The sequence below is a fragment of the Melanerpes formicivorus genome, unplaced genomic scaffold, assembly GCF_026170545.1.
Source record: "Melanerpes formicivorus ecotype bairdi unplaced genomic scaffold, bMelFor1.0.p_v2 SCAF_301, whole genome shotgun sequence".
Classification (NCBI taxonomy): domain Eukaryota; kingdom Metazoa; phylum Chordata; class Aves; order Piciformes; family Picidae; genus Melanerpes; species Melanerpes formicivorus.
The window spans coordinates 107,082-129,371 of NW_027142653.1; the positions used below are offsets into that span (position 1 = coordinate 107,082).

At 49.9% G+C, this 22,290-nt stretch overlaps 2 protein-coding genes across 2 annotated transcripts in view; both read left to right on the forward strand.

Moving 5' to 3' along the window:
- The window catches only part of LOC137458957 (zinc finger protein 850-like), a 142,183-nt gene that overhangs the window by 36,162 nt on the left and 83,731 nt on the right, over nt 1-22,290 (forward strand). The window contains 1 exon segment of the mRNA XM_068170245.1: nt 8,952-8,958. Within this exon segment, the coding sequence (XP_068026346.1) occupies nt 8,952-8,958 (7 nt within the window).
- On the forward strand, nt 6,691-7,692 carry LOC137458952 (olfactory receptor 14A16-like). Its single transcript, XM_068170240.1, has one exon. It carries the CDS (start codon nt 6,760-6,762, stop codon nt 7,690-7,692), a length of 933 nt encoding a protein of 310 aa, XP_068026341.1. The 5' UTR covers nt 6,691-6,759.

Consider the following 22,290-nt stretch of genomic DNA (forward strand, 5'->3'; position numbering starts at 1 on the left):
TGAAGGCACGTCAGGCTCCTCCGACCGGTGAGGCTGGCAACACAATGCTGTAGCTTCTCAGACTCTCAGTGTTGGTCTCTCCTCTGGAGATACTCTCAGGGCTGAGGCTCAAGAGGCCTGCCCAGATGCTGGCTTAATAGTAAGGCTAAGGCACAAGCTTAGACTCAAGCAAGGAGAGAGAACACAGCGAAAGAGGGCAATGTATTTACAAGCTGGGGTAATACTGATAGGTTTCTGGAGGCTGGATGTGGCCAATGGGCACTCTCATAAACAACCAGCTGCAGCTTATGGGAGGCATGAAGCTGGAATTATGCCATGCTTGGTATCGGCACCAGCATCCCATGCCATGGGTGTGTGCAGGGGTCTGTGCCACCTGGGCCTTTTTGGACCCCTCATGAAAGGAGGGGGAACTTGTCCATGTGCTGGGACAAGTTTCAGTATCTGGGCATAATGTGCCTTCACCACAGCAGACCCAGTCTGTACTGGGAGAGCTCAGAGAGGTTCATATTGTAGCTGGAGGGGGCCCCAGTCTGAACTGGGATGGCACTGGGGGATCAGTTTGCAGCAATGGGTCCTGGTCTGTGCTGGGATGGAATCAGGGTTTCAGGAGATGCACTTTGTACTGGGATGAGACTCAGACCTGTGCTGGGAAATGGCAATGGGATCCCATTTGTACCAGGATCAGGCCACAGCTGCCCTGGGATCAGGATACCCACTTTGTGCTGTGCTGGGTGCAGCTGGGACTGGGAAGGGGATCAACATTGCCAATGCTGCCTTCTCAATTCTGTTGGCAGCAGAGTGCAGGCCACAGTTTGGTGTCACCTGGAGGGCTGTGCAATACACCTGGAATTGACTGCCCCAGGGGTAGAAGCAGAGCTCCGCCATTTGTCATGAACTAATCCAGACTGCACTGGGAAGGCTGATTGCCCCTGAACATCTCCAGTACATCCATGACATCATTGTGTAGGGCCACAAGGCAGAAGAAGTGTTGGAGAAGGGAGAAAAAAATTATTCAGATAGTTCTGAAGGCTGAATTTGCCATAAAGAAAAGCAAGGACAAAGGACCTGCTCAGGAAATTCAGTTCTTGGCAAGACAATGGCAGGCTGGATGCTGTCATGTACCTATGGACATGGCCAACTGGATAGCAACCAAGTCTCCACAATCCAACAAGGAGGAGACACAGTCTGTCCTAGGCCTTGTGGGGCTCTGCAGAGTGCATGTCCCAGGCTGCAGTCAGCTTGTGAGCCCTCTCTATCGAGTGACCTGAAAGCAGAATCATTGTGAGTGGGGCAGTGAGCAACAAGGCTTTGAGCAGATCAAAGAGGAGGGAGCTGTGCAGTGGCCCTTGGGCCTATCTGAATGGCACCAGTGGTGCAAAATACCTTCTACACTGAAGCCAGGGAACACGGAGATTTGTCCCTAATAGGTTCTTTTCACACACAACAGGAACTCTATCTCCATGTGCTACTGGTAACAAATCAGACTGAGCTGGACCTGCTGTGGTGGTTTTAGGCTATGCCTTTAAAATTCAGATACAGATTTTGAGCAGAAAAGTAGAAAAATAGAGATAAATCATTATGGGGTGCCAAAAGGAAAACTAAAGATGATTCTAAACAAATTCATTGGAGAAATATCTGCCATGAACCAGGCTGCACTTGAACAATTCTTGCTCTTTTCTGATCTCTCTGCTTGCTTCACTCAGCAGAGACTAATCGGCTTCTGGTTGACCTTGGCTTGGCTGCATTGTTTAGTTAAGTCTAACCCTTTGCTTTTCTCTCTGCTCCTTTCTCTCTTGTGGAAAAGAGGAAGGGGGGGGAGTGGAACAGGTCTCTGACCAGGGGGTCTCTGTGTTGTTTGCTAATTGTAAATCTCTGTATAATATTCTAACTCCTGTATATTTTGCACACATTCATTGCACTCCATTGTAGAGTGCAGTTCTTGCTTGTAAATGCAGCTTAATTTGCTTCCAACTGAGTTGGTCTGGCAAAGTTAATGTTGGGGAGTGGAATTTCAACCCACCACGTACAGTCAGCTTGTGAGCCCTCTCTACTGAGTGACCTGAAAGAAGAATCATTCTGAGTGGGGCAGTAAGCAACAAGGCTTCGAACAGATCAAAGAACAGATAGCTGTGCAGGAGCACTTGGGCCTATCCAAACAGGAGCATTGCTGTAAAATGCTCTCTGCAGTGCAGGCAGTGAGCATGGTCTCACTTGGAGTCTCTGGCAGAAGACATCAGGTGAAACCCGAGGTCAGCCATTGGGATTTTGGAGTAGAGGATATGAAGGCTCAGAAGCCCACCACACACCACCTGAGAAGGAGATCTTAGCAGCTCTTGTGTGTTTAACACAAGTTTATGACACTGGGATGTCTTAAACTATAGAGTAGAGCCCTTCAGGGGCTAGATAGGTCCAGGAGGTGGTCAGGAAAGTGCAATCTTTTGTTGTTTCATTCCCATAAGCCCTGCAGCTCTATACAAATGAACATTTCTGTTGTTCTTCTCTTTTCCTCCCTCTCTGCTCCTGGGATGTTCACAGAGCTTTAATGGGGTTTGGCGCAAGGGAGTGAGGCCAGGTTCAGCCATGGCAATGCTGCCAACTGGAGCCCAGAGTGGCCTGGTCTGGCTCAGCCTGGAGCTGGCAAGCAGAATTTGCAGCTGCATCACTCAGGTATGGGGCAGGGCCAAAGAGGCATGGTGCAGGAGGGGGCATTTGCAGCCTGGGTGTTTGGCTCTGTTTGGAGGAAGGCTGTGGGAAGCTTAGATCTGAGGAGGTTTTTGGAGAGCCTCTGCTGAGGTGGACTGGATTTTGTGACTTTTCTATGCTCTGTACTGTAGGATGGAGTTATGAAGAGTACTTTCCATTCTCTCCAATCCTGTGTGGAAGGCTTTCTTGAACTACTTCAGAGAAGGGTCACAGAGCAGCTGCCTCATTCCTTAAACCCAAGACAGCAACCTAGGAAGGAGCTGGAGCTGCTTCAGAAGTAATGGGGACAGAAGCAGCTCTCCTCTCAGCACCCAGCTTGCCTGTGCTGCACTGGATGTTCAGTGGGAACTTTCCCTCTCCACATCATGAGCCCAGCACTACAGGCAGTGAGTGAGCAGCACTGATTATGCAGTGAGCTGGACTGGGGAAACCAAAGCACCCAGGGATTCTGGGAGAGATTCTGGACTGGCCAGAGGGCAGATTTCAGAGCATGGCCTGAGGAAGTAGTTGGTACCCAGGAGGCAGCACCATACAAGGAGTTATCTGAAGATGAAAGGCCTCATGCTCTGGTTACTGATGGATCCTGTTGGGTGGTAGGGAACCATTGGGGGTGGGAGCTGCTGAATGGAGTCCTACACAAGAAGTTGTTGAGGCCACTGAAGGAGAAGGTGAATTGAGTCCATATGCAGCAATGAAAGTAGCCAACTGGCTCTGGAGATTGCTGAGAGAAAACTATCTGGGAATTCATCTTTACACAGATTCTCGGATGGTGGCAGTGGGAGAAGATCAATTGGCAAGGCAGGGGGAAGTCCATCTGGGCTGCTTCATTGTGGCAGGACCTTGCTGCTCGGGCAGGAAACATGGCTCTGAAGGTAAGCCATGGTGATGCTCCCGTGCCTAGGAGCTGTGCTCCTGAAGAACACCAAAACAATCATCAGGTAGAGAAGGCTGCCAGAAGTGAGGTAGCCCAAGTGGATCTCCACTGGGAGCACAAAGGTGAACTGTTTGTAGCTCAATGAGCACATGAAACATCAGGACACCTAGGTAGAGCTGCTATGCATGAGGCCATCCAGAGGGGTCAGGAAATGGCAGGGGGAGCTGAGACAGCTCAGGGAAGGGATGGAAATGGCAGGGGGAGAGCTGGCTGGGAAAGCAAGATTGGTGTCAGCAGCCTGAATGGAAAGACCTGAAGGCATGAGATAGTGTAGGAGAGGCTGCAGTAGGGATGGCCAAGGGATCTGGCAGGGTTGAGAGGCCCAACAGGACCAAGGCCTTTGTCCCCTTGGCTCTGGCACTTGCCTCTGCCACCAAGGCCTGTGAGGGAAAACTTTGCTTTGAGGCTTTGAGGTTCTTCTATTCCAAGGGCAGTGGTCAGGGCTTGGCCTTTCTGCTTCCTAGAACAAAGGCAAGTTTTTCTGCCCTGTACTTTGCCTTTGTCTCCCTGCAATCCTGGCCTCTAACAAACTGCTCTAACGAGTCCCTGGGGAGCCTTTGTCAGTAACAAGCCTCAGTGAGGCCAATCAGTGCTTCAAGGTACTTTGGAGTTTGCTTCTGACATGGACTTGTTGAGAGGCTTCTTGGCAGTACCTTGGCAGAGTCTCCTGGCAGTACCTCAGGATGATGTAATCAGTGCCAAATACTCCATGGGGCTCATTAAATACTGCTGAACCACTAATTATTGCCAAGGTTTCTGCAGCTAATTGGAGAGGTTTTTATTGAACAAAGCATCTGATAAAAACTATACTTAAAGGTACATTTCATTCCTTTTCAGCAGGAGTTGTCTCTTTGCAAGCAAACCACAGCAAAACCTGACAAGGTCCTACCCTGGGCACTGCTCAACCTTACTCCCCACTGCCCCCTAAGGAGCCCAGAGACACAGTTGAGGGACAGGATCTGCCTTGCCAGGGTCTGGGTGTCAGGGCTTGGTCCTTTGGATCAGTGAAACCCCTCCAGGTTTACTCAGCAGCAGAGCCACGTTGAGCTGCTTGTCCTGACCTGTCAGCACTGCCTCAGTTCTCTGCTCTCACCACAGCCTGGAAATGCTTCAGTGCCTCCTGTGATGCTTCCCTTGCATCCACTGTCTCCTTCTGCTCTAACCAGACCCTGGGGACCCTTTCCCAGTATGCTTCACTGGGACCCATTAAGAGTAGAAGAAACTTCAGAGTTTGAATCTGACTTTGACTTCTGGAGAGGTTTCATCAGCTTCTCAGTCTCTGAGGTTCATGGACTCAGCACCAAAGCCACCAGAGGGCTTCTATAAATGCCTTGGGCTGGTTCTGTTGTGCTGAGCCAGGCCAGGCTCCTGGGCTGGAAGGTGCTGCTGGCGAGGAGGCAGCACTACAGAGAGACAGCTCTGGACAGGAGCAGCTCCTCTGCACAGCACAGCAGGACTGAAGACACTGCCAGAGGGTCTCGGGGAGATGAAGAAGGCAGAGAGAGCTTCGAGGTGGCCAGAACTGAGAGGGTGACTGAGAGCTCACTGGAGAAGTCACTGCACTCTGACACAGTGAGGCTGTGGGTGCAGGGTGGTTCAGGTGCAGTTCTGGGAGGCATCTCCTAAAGCTGGCAGAGCCGCAGCTGATGCTTGCTGTGGGGAGAAGGTGTGGGTGGCAGGAGCCACCCCTGGCAGTGCAGAGCAGGGCAGGGTGGGGCAGGGCCCTTCTTCTATGGAGAGGCTGCTGTGTGGGTCAGGGATTCTCATAGATGCAGCTCATCACCAGGGAACTTCCAAAGGGATATTTCAAGGACAAGGTCCAAGCAGGGCCTGCTCTAAAGAGAGAAGAGTTCCTGAGTCTGTGTTTGCAGTTTCCTATTCTGAGGACAAGAGCAAGTGCGGAGTGAAAGAGAGGTAGAAAAAGACCATCCAAGTCCTTGAAATTGGGGAGGTGTATCTTGGAGTGGTCAGGAGGCCTGCAGGGAGCTTCCTAAAGAGCCTTCAGCCTCTGCCTGTGGACAGCACCAGCAGCACCCTGGCTGCACTCATCAGGATGCCTCTGGCCAGTGCCCTGCAAACAGGCAGGTTTCTGTAGGTGAGTGCAGAGGGGCTGGGCTGGGCTGTGTGAGCAGGGCAAATCCATCACCCAGCACACTCCTGCCAGGGTGAGAACCTCCAGGCAGCAGGGATCTGATCAGGGGAGGAAACTGAACCCAGCAATGTTGTGGGAGGGAACATTCAGACATCTCCATCTGATCCGCTCCAGGCCAGAACCTGCCTCTGAGCAAGGCCCTTGGCCTCCTCTTCCCGAACAACCCAAAAAGCCTCAGGGTTGTGGGCTCCAAGGTGTGAAGCACCTTCTCTGCAGCCAGAGCTGCAGCAGAGGCAGAGGAAATGCCATTGGGTGTTGCAATGAGCCCTGAGTGTGCTGGGCTGGAAGTGTGGTGCTGAGACCTTGAGAGAGGCTGAGACACTGAGTGGTCTGTGGGGGATCCCTCTGCTCTCAGCAGGGTCTGGTGGCTTTTCAGGGGGACATGGGAGTGTGATCACCTCCAGCTCAGCAGGGCACAAGCCCAGAGAAGTGGGGAAGTGGCAGCAGGGCCAGAACAGCTCCCCTCACTCTGCTCTGAGCCACAGGCAGCCTCTTGCCTTGCAGGCTTCTGCTCTCTCTGTTCCCCCTGAGGGCAGCAGAAATGCTGTGTGTGAGAACTTGTGACAGCCATGACCACTCTGGGGGTGAGATGTGGACAGATGGAGTACAAAAGCCTAAAACATTCAGGAACTGCCTTTTTCTACCCTCTCTCCTTAGCACTGGGAGATGCTGAGAAGCCTTTCTGCTTTGGAACTCTCATCTGAAAGTGGACACCAGAGCTTGCTGCTGCCTCCAGCACTCCCCTGCTGCAGAGCAGGACTGACTCAGCAGCAGGAAGCAGGAAGAGTCTCTGCTCCTCCCTGCATGCTCAGACAGCACAAAAGAGTCCAGCAACAGAGCTGGAGGGAGGTCTCCTCCAAAAGAGAACTTAAGTCTCTGTATCAGGGGCTGAGAAATGGCTTTGGTTGTGCTCCATTGACTTGTGACTGCCTTTGCCTTTTGGCTACTGCACTGTGCACAAAGGGCACAAATGTCCAACAGCAGCTCCATCACCCACTTCCTCCTCCTGCCATTCTCAGGCACAAGGCAGCTGCAGCTCCTGCACTTCTGCCTCTTCCTGGCCATCTACCTGGCTGCCCTGCTGGGCAATGGCCTCATCATCACCACCATAGCCTGGGACCACCACCTCCACACCCCCATGTACTTCTTCCTCCTCAACCTTGCCCTCCTTGACCTGGGTGCCATCTCCACCACTGTGCCCAAATCCATTGCAAATTCCCTGAGGGACACCAGGGACATCTCCTATGCAGGATGTGCTGTGCAGGTCTTTTTCTTTTTCCTCTTGATTGTAGGTGAATATTTCCTTCTCACAGTCATGGCCTATGATCGCTATGTTGCCATCTGCAGACCCCTGCACTATGAGACCCTCCTGGGCACCAGAGTTTGTCTCCACCTAGCAGCAGCTGCCTGGGCCATGGGATTCCTCACTGCTCTGCTGCACACAGCCAATACATTTTCCCTGCCCCTCTGCCAGGGCAATGTTGTGGACCAGTTCTTCTGTGAAGTGCCCCAGATCCTCAAGCTCTCCTGCTCCACATCCTACCTCAGGGAACTTTGGCTTCTTGTGGCCAGTGTCTGTTTAGCATCTGTCTGTTTTGTGTTCATTGTGGTGTCCTATGTGCAGATCTTCAGGGCAGTGCTGAGGATCCCCTCTCTGCAGGGACGCCACAAAGCCTTTGCCACCTGCCTCCCTCACCTGGCTGTGGTCTCCCTGTTTATCACCACTGGCTTCTTTGCCTACCTGAAGCTCTCCTCCATCTCCTCCCCATCCCTGGACCTGGTGGTGTCAGTTCTGTACTCAGTGGTGCCTCCAGCAGTGAACCCTCTCATCTACAGCCTGAGGAACCAGGAGCTCAAGGCTGCCCTGAGCCAACTGATCCCTGGATGCTTTCAGAAGCAATAAACTCTTTGTCTTCTCCTGCAGAGCAGTTCTGATGCCACTTAGTGCAGCCTGGCTTGTTTGGTTTTTTTTGGTGGTGGTGGTAGATTTTTATTTTATAATGTTGTCAGCCCAGTTCTAATTTATTCTTTGTTTTGTTTTTCTGAGCTCCTTTTTTGTTTAAATAATAAAGAGAAGTGTTAGTAACTTTTTTTTCCTGAGACCTTTCCTCCAAACCTTTTCTGAAGTTTCAGAGGCACTTTGCTGTCAAGAAGTACAGCAGTAAATAGTCCCAGCACAGCAGCATGTAAGAGACCAAATCTTGTCTCTCTTGATGTGAATCAAGAATGGAAACATCACCTTTGCTCCCAGACAACAGAAATGTGTAATGGACAGACCCTCTGGGTAAAGACTCTGTGCAATGTGCAATCATCCCTACCCATCAGATCCCCCAGAAAGGAAGGATGTTGAAAAGGAGAATGGATCAGCCCCTGATGGGTATTGTGTGTATGGGCAGGTAGAAGGGGAAGGAGGGGACCCCTGCAAACACACAAAGAATACACAGGAGGCAGCAGACCAGGAGCAACCCTCTCTCCCTGTGCTAAGTTCTCCCTGATACAGCTCATGGAGCTGAAGACACCACATGCTAGAGGCTGCCCTCCCTCCCCTCCTCCTTCAGGGAAGACAGTACAAGTCAACAAGAATGACATCTCCCCCAAGCCAAAGCAGCAGCACCCTTCCTCCCACCCAAACCATCTTGGGGGGTGGGGGGTGTGCTAATATAATTCCTTTCCCCTTCTCTCTCTCTCTCTCCATTTCTTCCTTCTCTCTCTCCCTTCTTCTGTTCCATTCACTTTATTCTGTTAATAAGCAGCCTGGCTGTTGATAATTTGGCCTCCTTTGTGCTTCTAATTTCATAACTCAGGAATGTTCCAAGGGGGCTGAGTCTCTTTCGCCCTTCAGACCGAGACCCAGGACCAGTGCTCTCAGGGAGCAGCAATGCTTGGTCTTCATAGACTCCTCTCTTTCCACTCCCACACTCCCCTTCTGATCCCTTGTGTTGGTCTAAGGCCTGGAAGCTTGGTCAGGGCTTTGCAGTGTGGCAGTCTGTGATCACAGGCAGGGACAGGCCATGTGCCCATTCACCTGCTCTCCACAAGAACAGTACCACACAGACAGGTGATCTGCTTAGGGCAGTGTCTGAAGCCTTAGGTCTTCTTCCAAAGTTTCCTTCAAGAACATGCCCAAGAAATTGTCCAACAGATGCAAAGAGCAGGGAACAGCTAAAGTGTGTGAGTGTGCAGGGCTAGGGCACACAGCAGTGTCCTCACATAGCTAGGCCTCCTGCAAGTGACCTGGAGGATGAGCAGAGAAGGGTCTGGACTGTGTCTGTCTTCACTGGACACCCTGGGGAAGCTGTCCCAGGGCAGTCATCCTAGACTGGGCTTCACAACCACTGTTTCCAGCAGCAGCCTCACACCTCAGCTTGCATAGACTCTTTGTCCTTCCAGAAGAGGACATGGCCTCAGGAGGTCAGCAGTGCCTGTTTGCATTGTGCAGATGAGATGTCAGCAGATGAGCTGAGGTGAACCTGAGCACAAACACCATCAGCTATTGCTGGGGGTGCCAAGGCACTGGAGCTTTGAGGACGGTCCCAGCGTCTGGCAGGGACAGCAGGAGGCCAGGGAGACTTTCTGACTGCTGCAGGGCAGGGCCTGTGTGAGTGATGGGGAAAGACTCTGTCTCGGAACATCCCACACTCCATTAGGGTCTGTTAGGCTAGCTCCCATGTGAACACCTGACAGAGCTGGGACATTGCTGTGTGTCACTCCAGAACAAACCCTGCTGGCCCAGGGAGATTCATCTCAGATGTCTTGGGCAGGCTGCTGTCTGCTCACATCACCCTTGCTGGACTGTGCCCTGAGATGTGCACAGAGCCATACCAGAGGTTCTGAACTCCTTGGTGAAGGCCTCTCCAAGAACACAAAAAATGAGGGTGGGGAACATTGCAGGCTGGTCACCCTCAGCACAGTCCCTGGGAAGGTGAAGGCTCAAACACCTCTGCAGCCATTTGCAGGCCCTTGCAGGACAAGAGAGGTGTTGCTGAACCCATATGAGCAGGGGCAAGAAGGGGATGTTTGGTGCCTGGACATTAGCCAGGGCTTTGCCATAGTCCCCTATAGCCTCTTTAGAGCCAGACTGCTGAGAGCTGGAGTGTAGAAATGGATGAGGTGGTGGCTGGGTGGTGAATGAAGCCCAAACGTCACAAGGGTAAAGTCCTCCTGTCAAACACTTCCCAGTGGCATCCCTCAGGGCAAGCCCTTGGGCCAGCACTGGGGAATGTCTTCATGAACTCCCTGCACCATCTGACCCAGGGCCTTTGCAGCTCCTCTGGAGATGAAGCCAAACTGGGCAGAGCCCTTGAGGGACCTCATCTGCTTAACCCTGCCCTGAGCAGGATCATTGGACAAGAGGATGTGCAGGAGGCTCCTCCACAGATGCAGCCGGACAGAGCCAGCAGCTTCTCCACTCAAACCCTTGGTAGGAAATCTCCCAGATGGATCTGGTGAAACTTGGATCTGCTCAGGCTCTGGCCACAAGGAGGCTGAGGGCTGAGCGTGCAATCCTGTGCTCAGTTGTGTCTCAGGAACTCACCATTCAGTAGGAAGCCAAGGACTGGGAAGGGGGAGGTGAGGCCACTTCTGCCTCCTGAGGGGATTGTCCAACAGCAGGAACACAGCTGGGAAAGGGACTGTGAGGTCAGTTGTGTCTGCAGGAGCTGATAGGGCAGCCCTGGGCTCCTGGCTGGCAGATGGGCACAGTGATCTGGGAGATGCCCTCTGCCAAAGGGCCTGGGCTGACTGCAGGAAGGGGCTGATGGGTTGGTTGCTGTGTCTCTGCTGCCTGAGTACCTGATGGGACTGCAGCAGGCGCAGGGCTTGGTGCTGTCTAGCCAAGAAACTGCAAGGCCAGCAGCCTTGGGAGCTCCTGGTGAGGTAGGAAAGAGCAGGAGAGAGGAACACTGCCAGATGGTGCAGCCTGGCAGGTGGAGACTGGTCATGAGGAGCAAGAAATCTCTCAAAGGGTAGTGCTGTGGCTTGAGAAGTTCTCCAGAAGGAGTGTGGGATCAGCCCTTCTCTTTGTGTCCCAAGGAGCAGAGGGTGAGTGTGGGCAGGTGTCAGTGAAGGCATGGAAAGGCCAAGGTGGGGAAGTGAGATGAGTGTCTGCAGCCTGCAGGGCAGGAGAAGCAGCTGTGAGACAGTGCAGGACAAAGCTGTGGGAGAGCTGGCAAAGGGCAATGGCAGTGGTGGGAGTGATGAAGAGAAGCCAAGGCTGTGCCCTCTTGACTCTGGCAATTCTCTGCCCCTGAGGCCTGTGAGGAGATGTTGTCCTAAGGCACTGGGAGGGCCTCACTGCCTCTTTCCACAGCCCCAGGAAGGCTGGGGACTGTCAGGCCCTTGTCCTCTACTCAGCATCACAAACCCTTCAGGGATCCTAAAGGAAGGCTGGAGAGGAACTTTTCATGAGGGTGTCTGGTGACAGGAGAGGAGGGAAAGGTTTGAAGGTGAGGAAAAGGAGGCTTAGACTGGGTATTAGGAAGAATTTCTTCAGTATGAGGGTTGTGGGACTCTGGAATAGGCTGCCCAGGTAGGATGCCCTCTCCTGAGGGTGTTGAAGGCCAGGCTGGATGAGGCCTTGAACAGCTGAGTCTGTTGGAGAGGCATCCCTGCCTATGGCAGAGAGGTTGGAGCAGATGAGCTCTGAGGTCCCTTCCAGCCTAGGCCATGCTATGCTGCTATGAAACCCACCCCCCACCCCCACTGCACCTGAAGAGCCTTGACCCACACATGTGGGACAGGATCTGCCTGTGGGACAGGATCTGCCTGCCCAGGGGCTGTGCTCAGGCCTTGGCCTTTGTGCTGCAGAAACCAGAGCCAGAGTTTGCTCTCCTGCACTTTGCCTTTGTCTGCTGCAATCACAGCCTCTCCTGAGCTGCTCTAACGAGTCCCTGGAGAGGCTTTGGCAGTAACAAGCCTCAGTGGGGCCAATCAGTGCTTCAAGGTACTTTGTGTTTTGCTTCTTGCTTCTTGCACAGTTTCTTCACTCTTCTCTTAGTACCTGAAGTTCATGGAATGATTCCCAAGTGCCCTAAGGAGCTCTTTGTGTCTTTGTTGTTTACTTGCAGATTTCCAAGTGCACCTCACAAAGCTCAGATTTTGATGGTAATCTCTGATTCTTTCTCAGATGAGGGCAGAGGTGACAGCAGCATCCACCAAGCCAGAATGATGCAGGCTGTCTGCTCAGAGGGTCTGGACTGGGAGGAGAAGCTGTCCTTTGAGGGCTGACACTGAGTGGACAACTTTGCTTCTCACCCTCCCCAACCTACCCACAGCCACAGAAGAATTGTTGCTGTTTGGAAGCAAAGCAAATCCAAGGCTGAGAAAGTTGCCTCAGCAATCCAAGCCCTCTGGAACCATCTGCTCAGCACAAGCTGTCTCTCAGCAGCTTGCCTGTCCACTAGGATGAGGCAAAGGCAACAAGTTCTGCCATGGCTGTGATTTCTCAGCCAGTCAAGAGTTCTTGAGAGTGAGAAGCAGATGAAAAGGTTGGATCCTAGCAGCCCTTCCTCATGATCCAATCCTGAATTCAGATCTTGGAGATAAGCACCAAGCACACAGACACAGGCACAGAGCTGGCTGCCTCTAGAGGAACATAGAGCCCCCCCAACATGGTAACAGGAAAGGCGTCTGTTCAAAGACACAGAGAGGTGGAGAGGTGGCTGGCAGAGAGGCTGCCCTGGAGTTCAGTTTCATTCTGCTGGAGATCAGGGCAAACACTCACAAAGCTTCACCATTCTCAGAGGATGAGACCTGAGCCTGGAGAAGTCTGACTTGGTGCTGGTCCTTGGTGCAGGTTGTGCCTGAGAGATGTCTGAATGGGGAAGATGCTGGACACAGCTGCTGTGATCCAGGAGAGTTCCAAGGCTCTGGCTTTAGGGTCAGTGTTTGAGAGGTGGAGATCCTTGACTTTCATCAGATGTTTCTCTGAGCTGGAGAACTTTGGATGCTGAATCATCCTGGGATCTTTTGCCACTTGCAATGACCCTGAAGTTTTTTGCTTTCAGAGTTTTCTATCACCTCCATGTTGGCTGTGATCCAAGCACAGATGCACTGAGCTGGCAGGAGGTGACAAACCCTAAAGCTATAGGGAGAGCAGTGCAAGGCTGGGAGAGCCCTGGTCAGCACTGAGCCATTCCTTGCAGGTCAGTCCTCTCCTCTGAAGCCCTTTGCTTCTTTCTGCCTGGGGTCATATCCTGCTCTTCTCTCCATCAGCCCTGTTCCTTTGTGCTTGGCAGGAGCAAAGTTTTCAGACCTGCTCTGAACAGGCCAGAAGGTAAAGAACCCAACTTTGGAACAGCAGCAAGATCCAAGGCTCCAGCTGACCTCTGAGCATCTCTCAACCCTCTCCAGACCCTCCTCCCAAACCATACTTCACCATTTGTGGATCTGTGAGGGTCATTGGCTATGATGGGAATTTAGGAGTTCACCTCCCTGACCCCAGGTGGTCAGGTATCAGTTGCATGGCCAGAGGGGGATGGTTGGGATGGCTACATCCTGGAGGTGCCAGAGCCATCAGCACTACAGCCAGGGGACTCAGCACAGGAGTTAGGGCTCTGATCCCTCCATTGCAAGAAGTCACACACAGTGTCCTTACTTCTCAGTCACTTGGTCCCCAAGGATTTGCCCAAGAGCACAGGGGTGACCATTCCTCTCAGCAGCATGGCCTCCCAGAAGGACCTGGACAAGATCTTGGAGGAGAAGAATCGCCTGAAGAATAATTTGGAAGAGCCAAAGCTCAGCTTTGAGGAATAGTAGAAGTGGTTGATGAAGACATGGATGAGGGCATCAAGGATGAAGTATGTGAGGATTAGGAGGAGGAAGAGGGCAATAATTATGAAGTGGACAAAGGGGATGATGTAGAAGAGGAGGGTGATATGGAATAGCAGAAGAATAAAGAGAAGGAGGAGGAAGATGAAGAGGAGGAAGAGGACAAACCCATATCAGCCTCTCTGTGCCACCCAAGCAGCCACATCAGTGTCCTGAGGGTGGGCAAAGCTTCCCACCCAGCTTGGAGCTTCTGAAGCCTCACTGCCCCCAGCTCAGTGCCCAGCCCTCTGTCAGTGGTGACTATGGCAACAACTTCACCCTCAGCTCCAACCTCATCCAGCACTGCTGCGTCCACAGCCAGAAGCAGCTGCACCCCTGAGCTGCCTGTGGCAAGAGCTCCACCCAGATGGCTGCCCTCAGCCAGCACCGCTGCACCCACACAGTGCCAGCCCTTCCCCTGCACAGGTTGCAGCAAGGGTTTCATCCACAGCTCCTCCCTCACCTGGCATATTTGCCCCTATGCAGGTGACCAGCATGCCCCAGGGGACTCAGCAATACACCGACCCTGGCACTGCCAGGCCAAACGTGACCCCCTCAGGGGGCCTTTTCCAGCAGATTGAACTGAAATCTCCTCTTTTACACCTTCTTTACTCAGGAGCAAATGTGCCCCTGCCCTTCTCAGCACCAGCCAGTGCTGAGGAGAGTAATGACAGTGCTGAGTTAGCACAGCCACTGCCACCACTGCAGCTGGGCTGGGATTTGGCTGTTTGTTCCTCAACACTTTGGGATTCCTAGAGGGAAAAGAAAAACCTCATCCCAAGGATAATGCCTGATCAGAATGGAAACCCCAACCCTAATAAAATATTGTCTTTGCTTGGTTTTTCTTTGACATTTGTTTCCCAAAAGGCCACTTTTGGGGACATTTCTTCCCCAGGGCCAGAGATGAAGCCATGTGCCCACTTCAGGGAGGTGTACTTGAGGGGTTCTGTGAGGGTCTTCAATGTGAAGTGAGGAAATCACACTCAGTGCCTCCCCTAGCCATTCAGCAGTATCCTTCACTAACCTGCATGGACATGGAATGCTCACTCCAAAATGTACCTGTGCTAAAAAGGTTAACTCTGGTCCTCATCTAGGACTCAGTAATCACAGGCATTGGAAGGATAAAATCTTGTTTGATAAAGTCCTTCCATGTCTTGGTCTTTGCTGCCACCTCCTGTCCTTTCAACAACATTGCAGTCCCCATGTCTTCTGTCTTGTATTTTTCCTGTTGGTCCTCTGCCAATCCCACAGAACTGTCCTTCTCTTGTTAGTGAGGCCCAGGGGTGTGAGAACCCAGCCTGCTTTCCAGACTCAGCCTTATTTCTTTCTCTGTCTAGAGCTGCCATCTGCTGCTCTATCTCCATTTGCTCTCCCAAGTTCCAGGTTTACTTTCTTGATGTCAGAAATCTAAGCTCTGAACTAGTGGGAGAGTTTCTAACAGTTAGTGAGAAAGTTCAGAAGTCTCCTTCCTTCACATGTCCTGCTGAGTGTTCTGGGAAGGGCTGAGGTGAGGGTCAGTTCTGAGAGGCAGAGGGTGGGCTGTGGCTGGGTTGAGGCCTGGGGTTAACACCCAAGGGCCAATGCCAAGGGTAAAGGCTGGAGACAGGATGAGCAATGGGGGCAGAGTCAAGGTTAGGGGTGGGTTTGGGAGGGGCTGAACTGTAAGGGGCAAGGTGAGGGATTGGCTCAGATCCACTGCATTGGAGCAGGGGACTGAGTAGAGAGGATGGAAGGGGGCCAGGTTGTACTGGGAGGGCATCCTAGGATCCAGCATGCACTGGGAGGTGATAAAAGCATTCAGTCTGTAATGGGAGGTGTGTGAAGACTTCTTATGGATGAGCTTAATAGCAAAGACTGTGGCATGTAGGCAACAAGCTTAGCAGCTCAGGCAAGGAGAGAGGGGACAAAGAGAAAGAGGGCAACTTATTTACAAGTTGGGGCAATACTTGCAAGTTCCTCTAGGCCAGGTTTGGCCAATGGGCACTCTCATAAACAACTGGCTTTAGCCTATAGGAAGCCTGAAGCTAGCATTATGCTATACTTGATATCAGCACCAGCATCCCATGCCATGGGTGTGTGCAGTTGTTTGTGCTGCCTGGCTAACACCTTGGCCTTTGTTCCTTTCAGGAAAGGAGGGGAATGTGTCCACACATGCTGGGACAAGTTTCAGTATCTGGGGCATAATTCTGGGCACAATGTGCCTTCACCACATCCACAAGAACCATCAAACAAAGGAGGCAGTAAAGCACTCACTGAGTTGCACCCAAGCAGGGGTGGGAAGCTGCTGTATGCTAGCTGGTAAGGCTTGGGTAGCTGGCTGCTCTGGCGGCAGCATAACAGCAGCAGCTCTGGAAGCTTCTTCCCAGGCTCTGCAGATTGTCCTGGGGCTTTGCAAAGTGCGCTGGGACTGGTAGCAACTTCTCACTGCCAGGGGATGGTTCCTGGGGGCTTGCCTCACTCAGGATTTGTCCCTCTGCCTGGCAAGACACTGCTCCCTGCTAGCATGGAACCTAAAGAATTCCACCTCCCTCTCTCTGCTCTTTGGGGAGTGTAATTTCTGGGTATCCCTGGGAGATTTTCCCTTTTCTAAGTGAGCTGGGGCAAGTTTTGGTTCATCTTTCCCAACATGGAAATGTTCCAAATAATTTGGTAGTCTAAGCAGCTGAATAACAGAACTTCCCCAGCTGACAATCCAATTGCTCATTTGATTCTATTGGCAGGGGAGCAGATTGCATTGTAATAAGCAGAGGTTTGCTGTTTCGTAACTGTCCTGCCTGCTCTCTCTCCTTTGTGACAGGCAGAGTGTCAAAGGCTTCACTAAAGTCCAGGCAGACAGTGTCCATGGCCCTTCCCTCACCCCCTAGCCAGGTCACCTTACTGTAGAAGGAGATCAGTTTAGTCAGGCAGGACCTGCCTTTCATAAACCCCTGCTGACTGGGCCTGGTCACCTGGTTATATTGCAAGTGCAGCATGACCTGCTCCATAACATTTCCTAGCAGCAAGGTGTGACAAAGAGGTTATTAATCTATGTATATGAAATATGAATTATATAAATATTAGAATAGAATCTGCCAGGATGAGGGTTGACATCACTGTGGAGAGGCTGAGGGACCTGGGCTGCTTCAGCCTGCTGAATGAAGGCTCAGGGCACTGCCATAGCAGTGTGCACAAGGCTGAAGGGTGGTTTCAGAGAGGATGGAGCTCTTCTGGGGAGCAGGAAGAGACCAAAACCTCCACAAAGTGCAGCTTGGAAGGTTCAGACTGGAGAGGAGGGCAAAGACATGTACCTGAAAGGGCAGAGCTGCTATGCATGAGGCCATCCAGAGGGGTCAGGAAATGGCAGGGAGAGCTGAGACAGCTCAGGGAAGGGATGGAAATGGCAGGGGAAGAGCTGGGTGGGGAGGCAAGATTGGTGTCAGCAGCCTGAAGGGAAAGAGCTCCAGGCAGCGGACAGTGTAGGAGAGGCTGCAGTAGGGATGGCCAAGGCCTCTGGCAAGGCTGAGTGGCCCAACAGGACCAAGGGCTTTGTGCCCTTGGATCTGGCAGTTACCTCTGCCACCAAAGCCTGTGAGGAGAAACTTGGCTTTGAGGTTCTTCTAGTCCAAGGGCAGTGGTCAGGGCTTGGCCTTTCTGCTTCCTAGACCAAAGGCAAGTTTTTCTCCCCTGTACTTTGCCTTTGTCTCCCTGCAATCCTGGCCTCTAACAAGCTGCTCTAACGAGTCCCTGGGGAGCCTTTGTCAGTAACAAGCCTCAGTGAGGCCAATCAGTGCTTCAAGGTACTTTGGAGTTTGCTTCTGACTTGGACATGTTGAGAAGCTTCTTGGCAGTATCTTGGCAGAGTCTCCTGGCAGTACCTGAGGATGATGTAATCAGCCCCAAATCCTCCATGGGGCTCATTAAATACTGCTGAACCTCTAATTATTGCCAAGGTTTCTGCAGCTAATTGGAGAGGATTTTATTGATCAAAGTATCTGATAAAAAATATTTTTAAAGGTACAGTTCAATACATTTCAGCAGGAGTTGTCTCTTTGCAAGCAAACCACAGCAAAACCTGACAAGGTCCTACCCTGGTCACTGCTCATCCTCACTCCCCACTGCCCCCAGCAGAGCCATGAGCCACAGGTAAGGGACAGGATCTGCCTTGCCAGGGGCTGCGGGTCAGGGCTTGGCCCTTTGGATCAATGAAACCCCTCCAGGTTTCCTCAGCAGCAGAGCCACCTTGAGCTGCTTGTCCTGACCTGTCAGCACTGCCTCACTTCTCTGCTCTCACCAGACCCTGAGGGCATTTTCCCTGTAGTGTCCCCAAGTGGAACCAATTAACACTACAAGAAACTTCAGAGTTTGACTCTGACTGACTTCTGCAGAGGTTTCATCAGCTTCCTCTCCTTCCCTGAGGTTTACCTGGCACCAAAGCCACCAGAGGGCTCCTTTAAATGCCCTGTGCTGATCATCTGCTGCTGAGCTGGGCCAGGCTCCTGGGCTGCATGGAGATCTGGCCAGGAGCAGCTCCTATGCACAGCACAGCAGGGCTGAGGGCACTGCCAGGGCATCTCAGGGAGATGAGGAAAGCAGAGAGAGCTTCAAGACAGCCAGGACTGGGAGGATGCTGAGAGCTCACTGGAGAAGTCACTGCAGGTGCTGACAGGGTGAGTCTGAGGTGATCTTGAGCCTTTCCTGAGAGGGACAGCTCCAGGCAGGAGAGATATGGGCTGGGGATGAGGGGAATTTGCAAAGAAGACCTAGGGGAGGCTGTGTTCAAGCTGCCATCTCCGTACTTCTCTGCAGATGTCTCAGGCTTGCTGCCTGCTGGGCAATGACTCTTTAGAACATCTCATCTCCAGGATCCCTGACTGCTCTGCCCATCCTGCTGGGATTGGAACTGCCCCCAGGAAGGCCCAGATCTGCCATAGGATACTGGGCAGTGCTGAGCCTTCCCTTGGGGGTCAGGACTAAGCTCCCAGAGTCCTTTGATTCTCTTCAGGAGAGGCTGTGTCCTGCTCTGTCTCTCACAGCTGCACTTCTGGGCTGGGACAGAGAAGAGTTCACAGAGCTGTCCTTTGAATCAGTGCTCCCCTGCACTCCTCAGAGCACAGAGAGCTGGGGGGGTTCTAAAGGCTAATTTGGGCATAACACCCGCAAGGCAGCACAGGGGAAAGTGCAGGGCAGTGGGCAAGAAATGATGAACAGATTGTAGCTCCACTGTAGCAGAGCCCAGATGAGCCCTTGGCAGCACATGGCCTGAGGTCCTGCTCCTCACAGCAGCCTCAGCAAGAGAAAACCAGACAGCAAATCCATTTCAGCTGTGGGATCACGGTGACCCCTGGAGTGCTTCTTCTCAGAGGAGTCTGTCATAAAGTTTTGTTTTCTTTTCTTTCTTAGACATTCCCACAGGCAGCAGATGTCCAACAGCAGCTCCATCACCCACTTCCTCCTCCTGCCATTCCCAGGCACAAGGCAGCTGCAGCTCCTGCACTTCTGCCTCTTCCTGGCCATCTACCTGGCTGCCCTGCTGGGCAATGGCCTCATCATCACCACCATAGCCTGGGACCACCACCTCCACACCCCCATGTACTTCTTCCTCCTCAACCTCTCCTTCCTTGACCTGGGTGCCATCTCCACCACTGTGCCAAAATCCATGGACAATTCCCTTTGGGACACCAGGGACATCTCCTACACAGGATGTGTTCTCCAGGTCCTCTTTTATGTATTCCTAATTGCTACAGAGTATTTTCTCCTCACCACCATGTCCTACGATCGCTATGTTGCCATCTGCAGACCCCTGCACTATGAGACCCTCCTGGACAGCAGAGTTTGTGTCCACATGGTAGCAGCTGTGGGGGCCTGTGGCTTTCTCTATGCTCTGCTGCACACAGCCAATACATTTTCCCTGCCTCTCTGCCAGGGCAATGCTGTGCACCAGTTCTTCTGTGAAATCCCCCAGATCCTCAAGCTCTCCTGCTCCACATCCTACCTCAGGGAACTTTGGCTTATTGTGCTCAGTGCCTTTTTATTCTTTGTTTGTTTTGTGTTGATTGTGGTATCCTATGTGCAGATCTTCAGGGCAGTGCTGAGGATCCCCTCTCAGCAGGGATGCCACAAAACCTTTGCCACCTGCCTCCCTCACCTGGCTGTGGTCTCCCTGTTTGTCAGCACTGTAATCCTTGCCCACCTGAAGCCCTCCTCTATCTCCTCCCCATCCCTGGATCTGGTGCTTGCAGTTCTGTACTCAGTGGTGCCTCCAGCAGTGAACCCTCTCATCTACAGCCTGAGGAACCAGGAGCTCAAGGATGCCCTGAGGAAAATGACCACCAGATGCTTTCAGAAGCAATAAACTCTTCTCCTGCAGATCAGTTGTGATGTCACTCACAGTCTGGTTTCTCTCTTTTTGGCTGCTGCTGGTGCTGTTACCCTTGTGAGAATTTTGTTTCCCCGCCAGAGTCATTCTTCAGACCAGTTCTGATTCAGTGTTGTCCTGTCTGCTGTGACCTAGAGGCTGCAGACATGAGCAGCTGTGCTCCCTGTCTGTGCAACACGCAAGGAAAACTTCTTCCCATCTAGAAGTTCATAACAGAGACAGAGGACTCTTGTAAAACTTTATTTGAATAAAGACAGAGTCCACAGGACAACTCCCTGTGGGGTCTCTCTCATTGCTGAAGGCACAGCTCCCCTTTCATCCTACATTTCTGGATGCAAATTTCCCTTTCCCCACCTGCTCAGGTACTCAGGATTTAGTCTTCCCTGAAAGCCCTGCTACATGTCCTCCTTCACATGAACCCTCCCTGATTCATACATCCTATCTTTGTTTAAATTAGGTTCTCCACTTCTCTGGGTGCAGAAGTTAATATTCAGCAGTCTGTTAAGCCTGTGTTCTGGCCTAAAAGTTCAGCAGTTCAGGCTGTGTTCAGTGTCTGCTATCTCCAGACAGACCCCTGCTGATTTACAGCAAGGTTCAAGGGAAGGGACTCAGCAGAGCCAATTCTTCCTTTGTAAGGACACTACCTCCTTTTGATCCCATCAACCCCTCCTCTTCTTGCTTTAATAATTGTCTTCACAAAATGAATTCCCCATTAACTAAAGCCTTTCCTCTTGGCTCATTTCTGATGTTGGTCTGATTTGCAGATACCAAATACTGCTCTTTTTTATAGCCTTTTCTGGCTCACTTCATATGGCTACAACCTGCACCTGCCTGACTGCAGGATGGATAAGCCATACAAACCAGGGTATCAGACATGGTAGAAAGATTAGAGCTGCTGTTGCACAAAGAGAAGAATGACACTCGTTTGACCCATGGCTCACCAGGCAACCAAGATAATGTGTCCCATTCCAGTCCTTTCCAGGTTTGGACTGGTCCATGAGCTATTTCCCTGCTGTTAGTGGCTATATTTATTGCTGCCTCCCCATTGTCCTCAGTCTTTAGGCACCAATCAGATGTATTAAACTTTCCACATCCACCTCCTTCCTCAGCTAATAGACAGACTGGAGAGTCCATTCTGGTGCATTGCCTCTCACACCTGAGTTTGGTGTTTGGCTAATAGCACAAAGTACTACTACAAAGTAAAAGTACAAAATAACAACAACAACAACAACAACAACAACAACAACAACAACAACAACAACAATAATAATAATAATAATAATAATAATAATAATAATAATAATAATAATAATAATAGCAAATTATAAAAAAGAAAGAAAAAATATTTAATATAAAAAGCAATTTAACATAATAATAATTTTAAAAACCCCAAACAAATAAACCCCATAAGGATTACTAACAAAAAATAACTATTAACAAAAAGCATAAGGATTATTAGCAAAATAAAAATTTACAAATAATTTAAAATGAAAAATAAGGACAAAATATTAAATACAAAAAAGGTTAAAAAGAAAATAAAAAATGAAAAAATAAAATAAAAAACAATTAAAAAATTAAATGAAAAAATAATTACAAAATTAGATTATAAAATAACATAAAAATTCATTAATACAAGATTAAATTATGATAAATAAAATGCAAGAAAAATTAAAAGCTATAAAAAAATCAATCAATAAAAGTAGATTTAAAAGAAAAATAAAATTACCTTAAAAATTATTAAAAATTATAGGCCAAAAAATACAGATAACAACAAAAGAAAAAATATTTAAAAGGCATATTAAAAACATTAATTGCATTAAAAATTAGATTTTAAAAATTAAATTTAAAATAATTAAAATTTAAAAATTTAAAATTAATTAAAATAATATTAAAAATAAAATAAAAATAAATATAAAAATAATGTAAATTTTAAAAAAAGTTAAAAAAATAATAAAACCAAAACAAAATAAAATTACGAAATTAAAAAATAGATTAAATAAAAAATTAAGATTTTTAAAAATTGATTAATTTTTTTAATTGAAATAAAAATATTAGAAATTTTAAAAATAGATTAAATAAAGCAAACATACAAAAAATAATTAAAATAGTTTTTTAAAAATAATATAAGATAAAAAAAATTAAAAATTGGATTAAAAATTAAAATTAAGAAAAATATTTAAAAAATGAAATACTTAAAATAAAAATTAAAATTAAAAATAAAATTTAAAAAATAAAAATAATAAAAATAAAAAAATTAAAAAATCTATCAAGAAAAAATCAACAAAGCAAAAGAGAGGATGTATATTTTATAGCTAAGGGGGTTTAGTGATAGCAGCAAGA

Coding starts and splice junctions, on each gene's coding strand:
- LOC137458952 (XM_068170240.1), top strand. CDS start 6,760: ATGTCCAACAGCAGCTCCATCACCCACTTCCTCCTCCTGCCATTCTCA.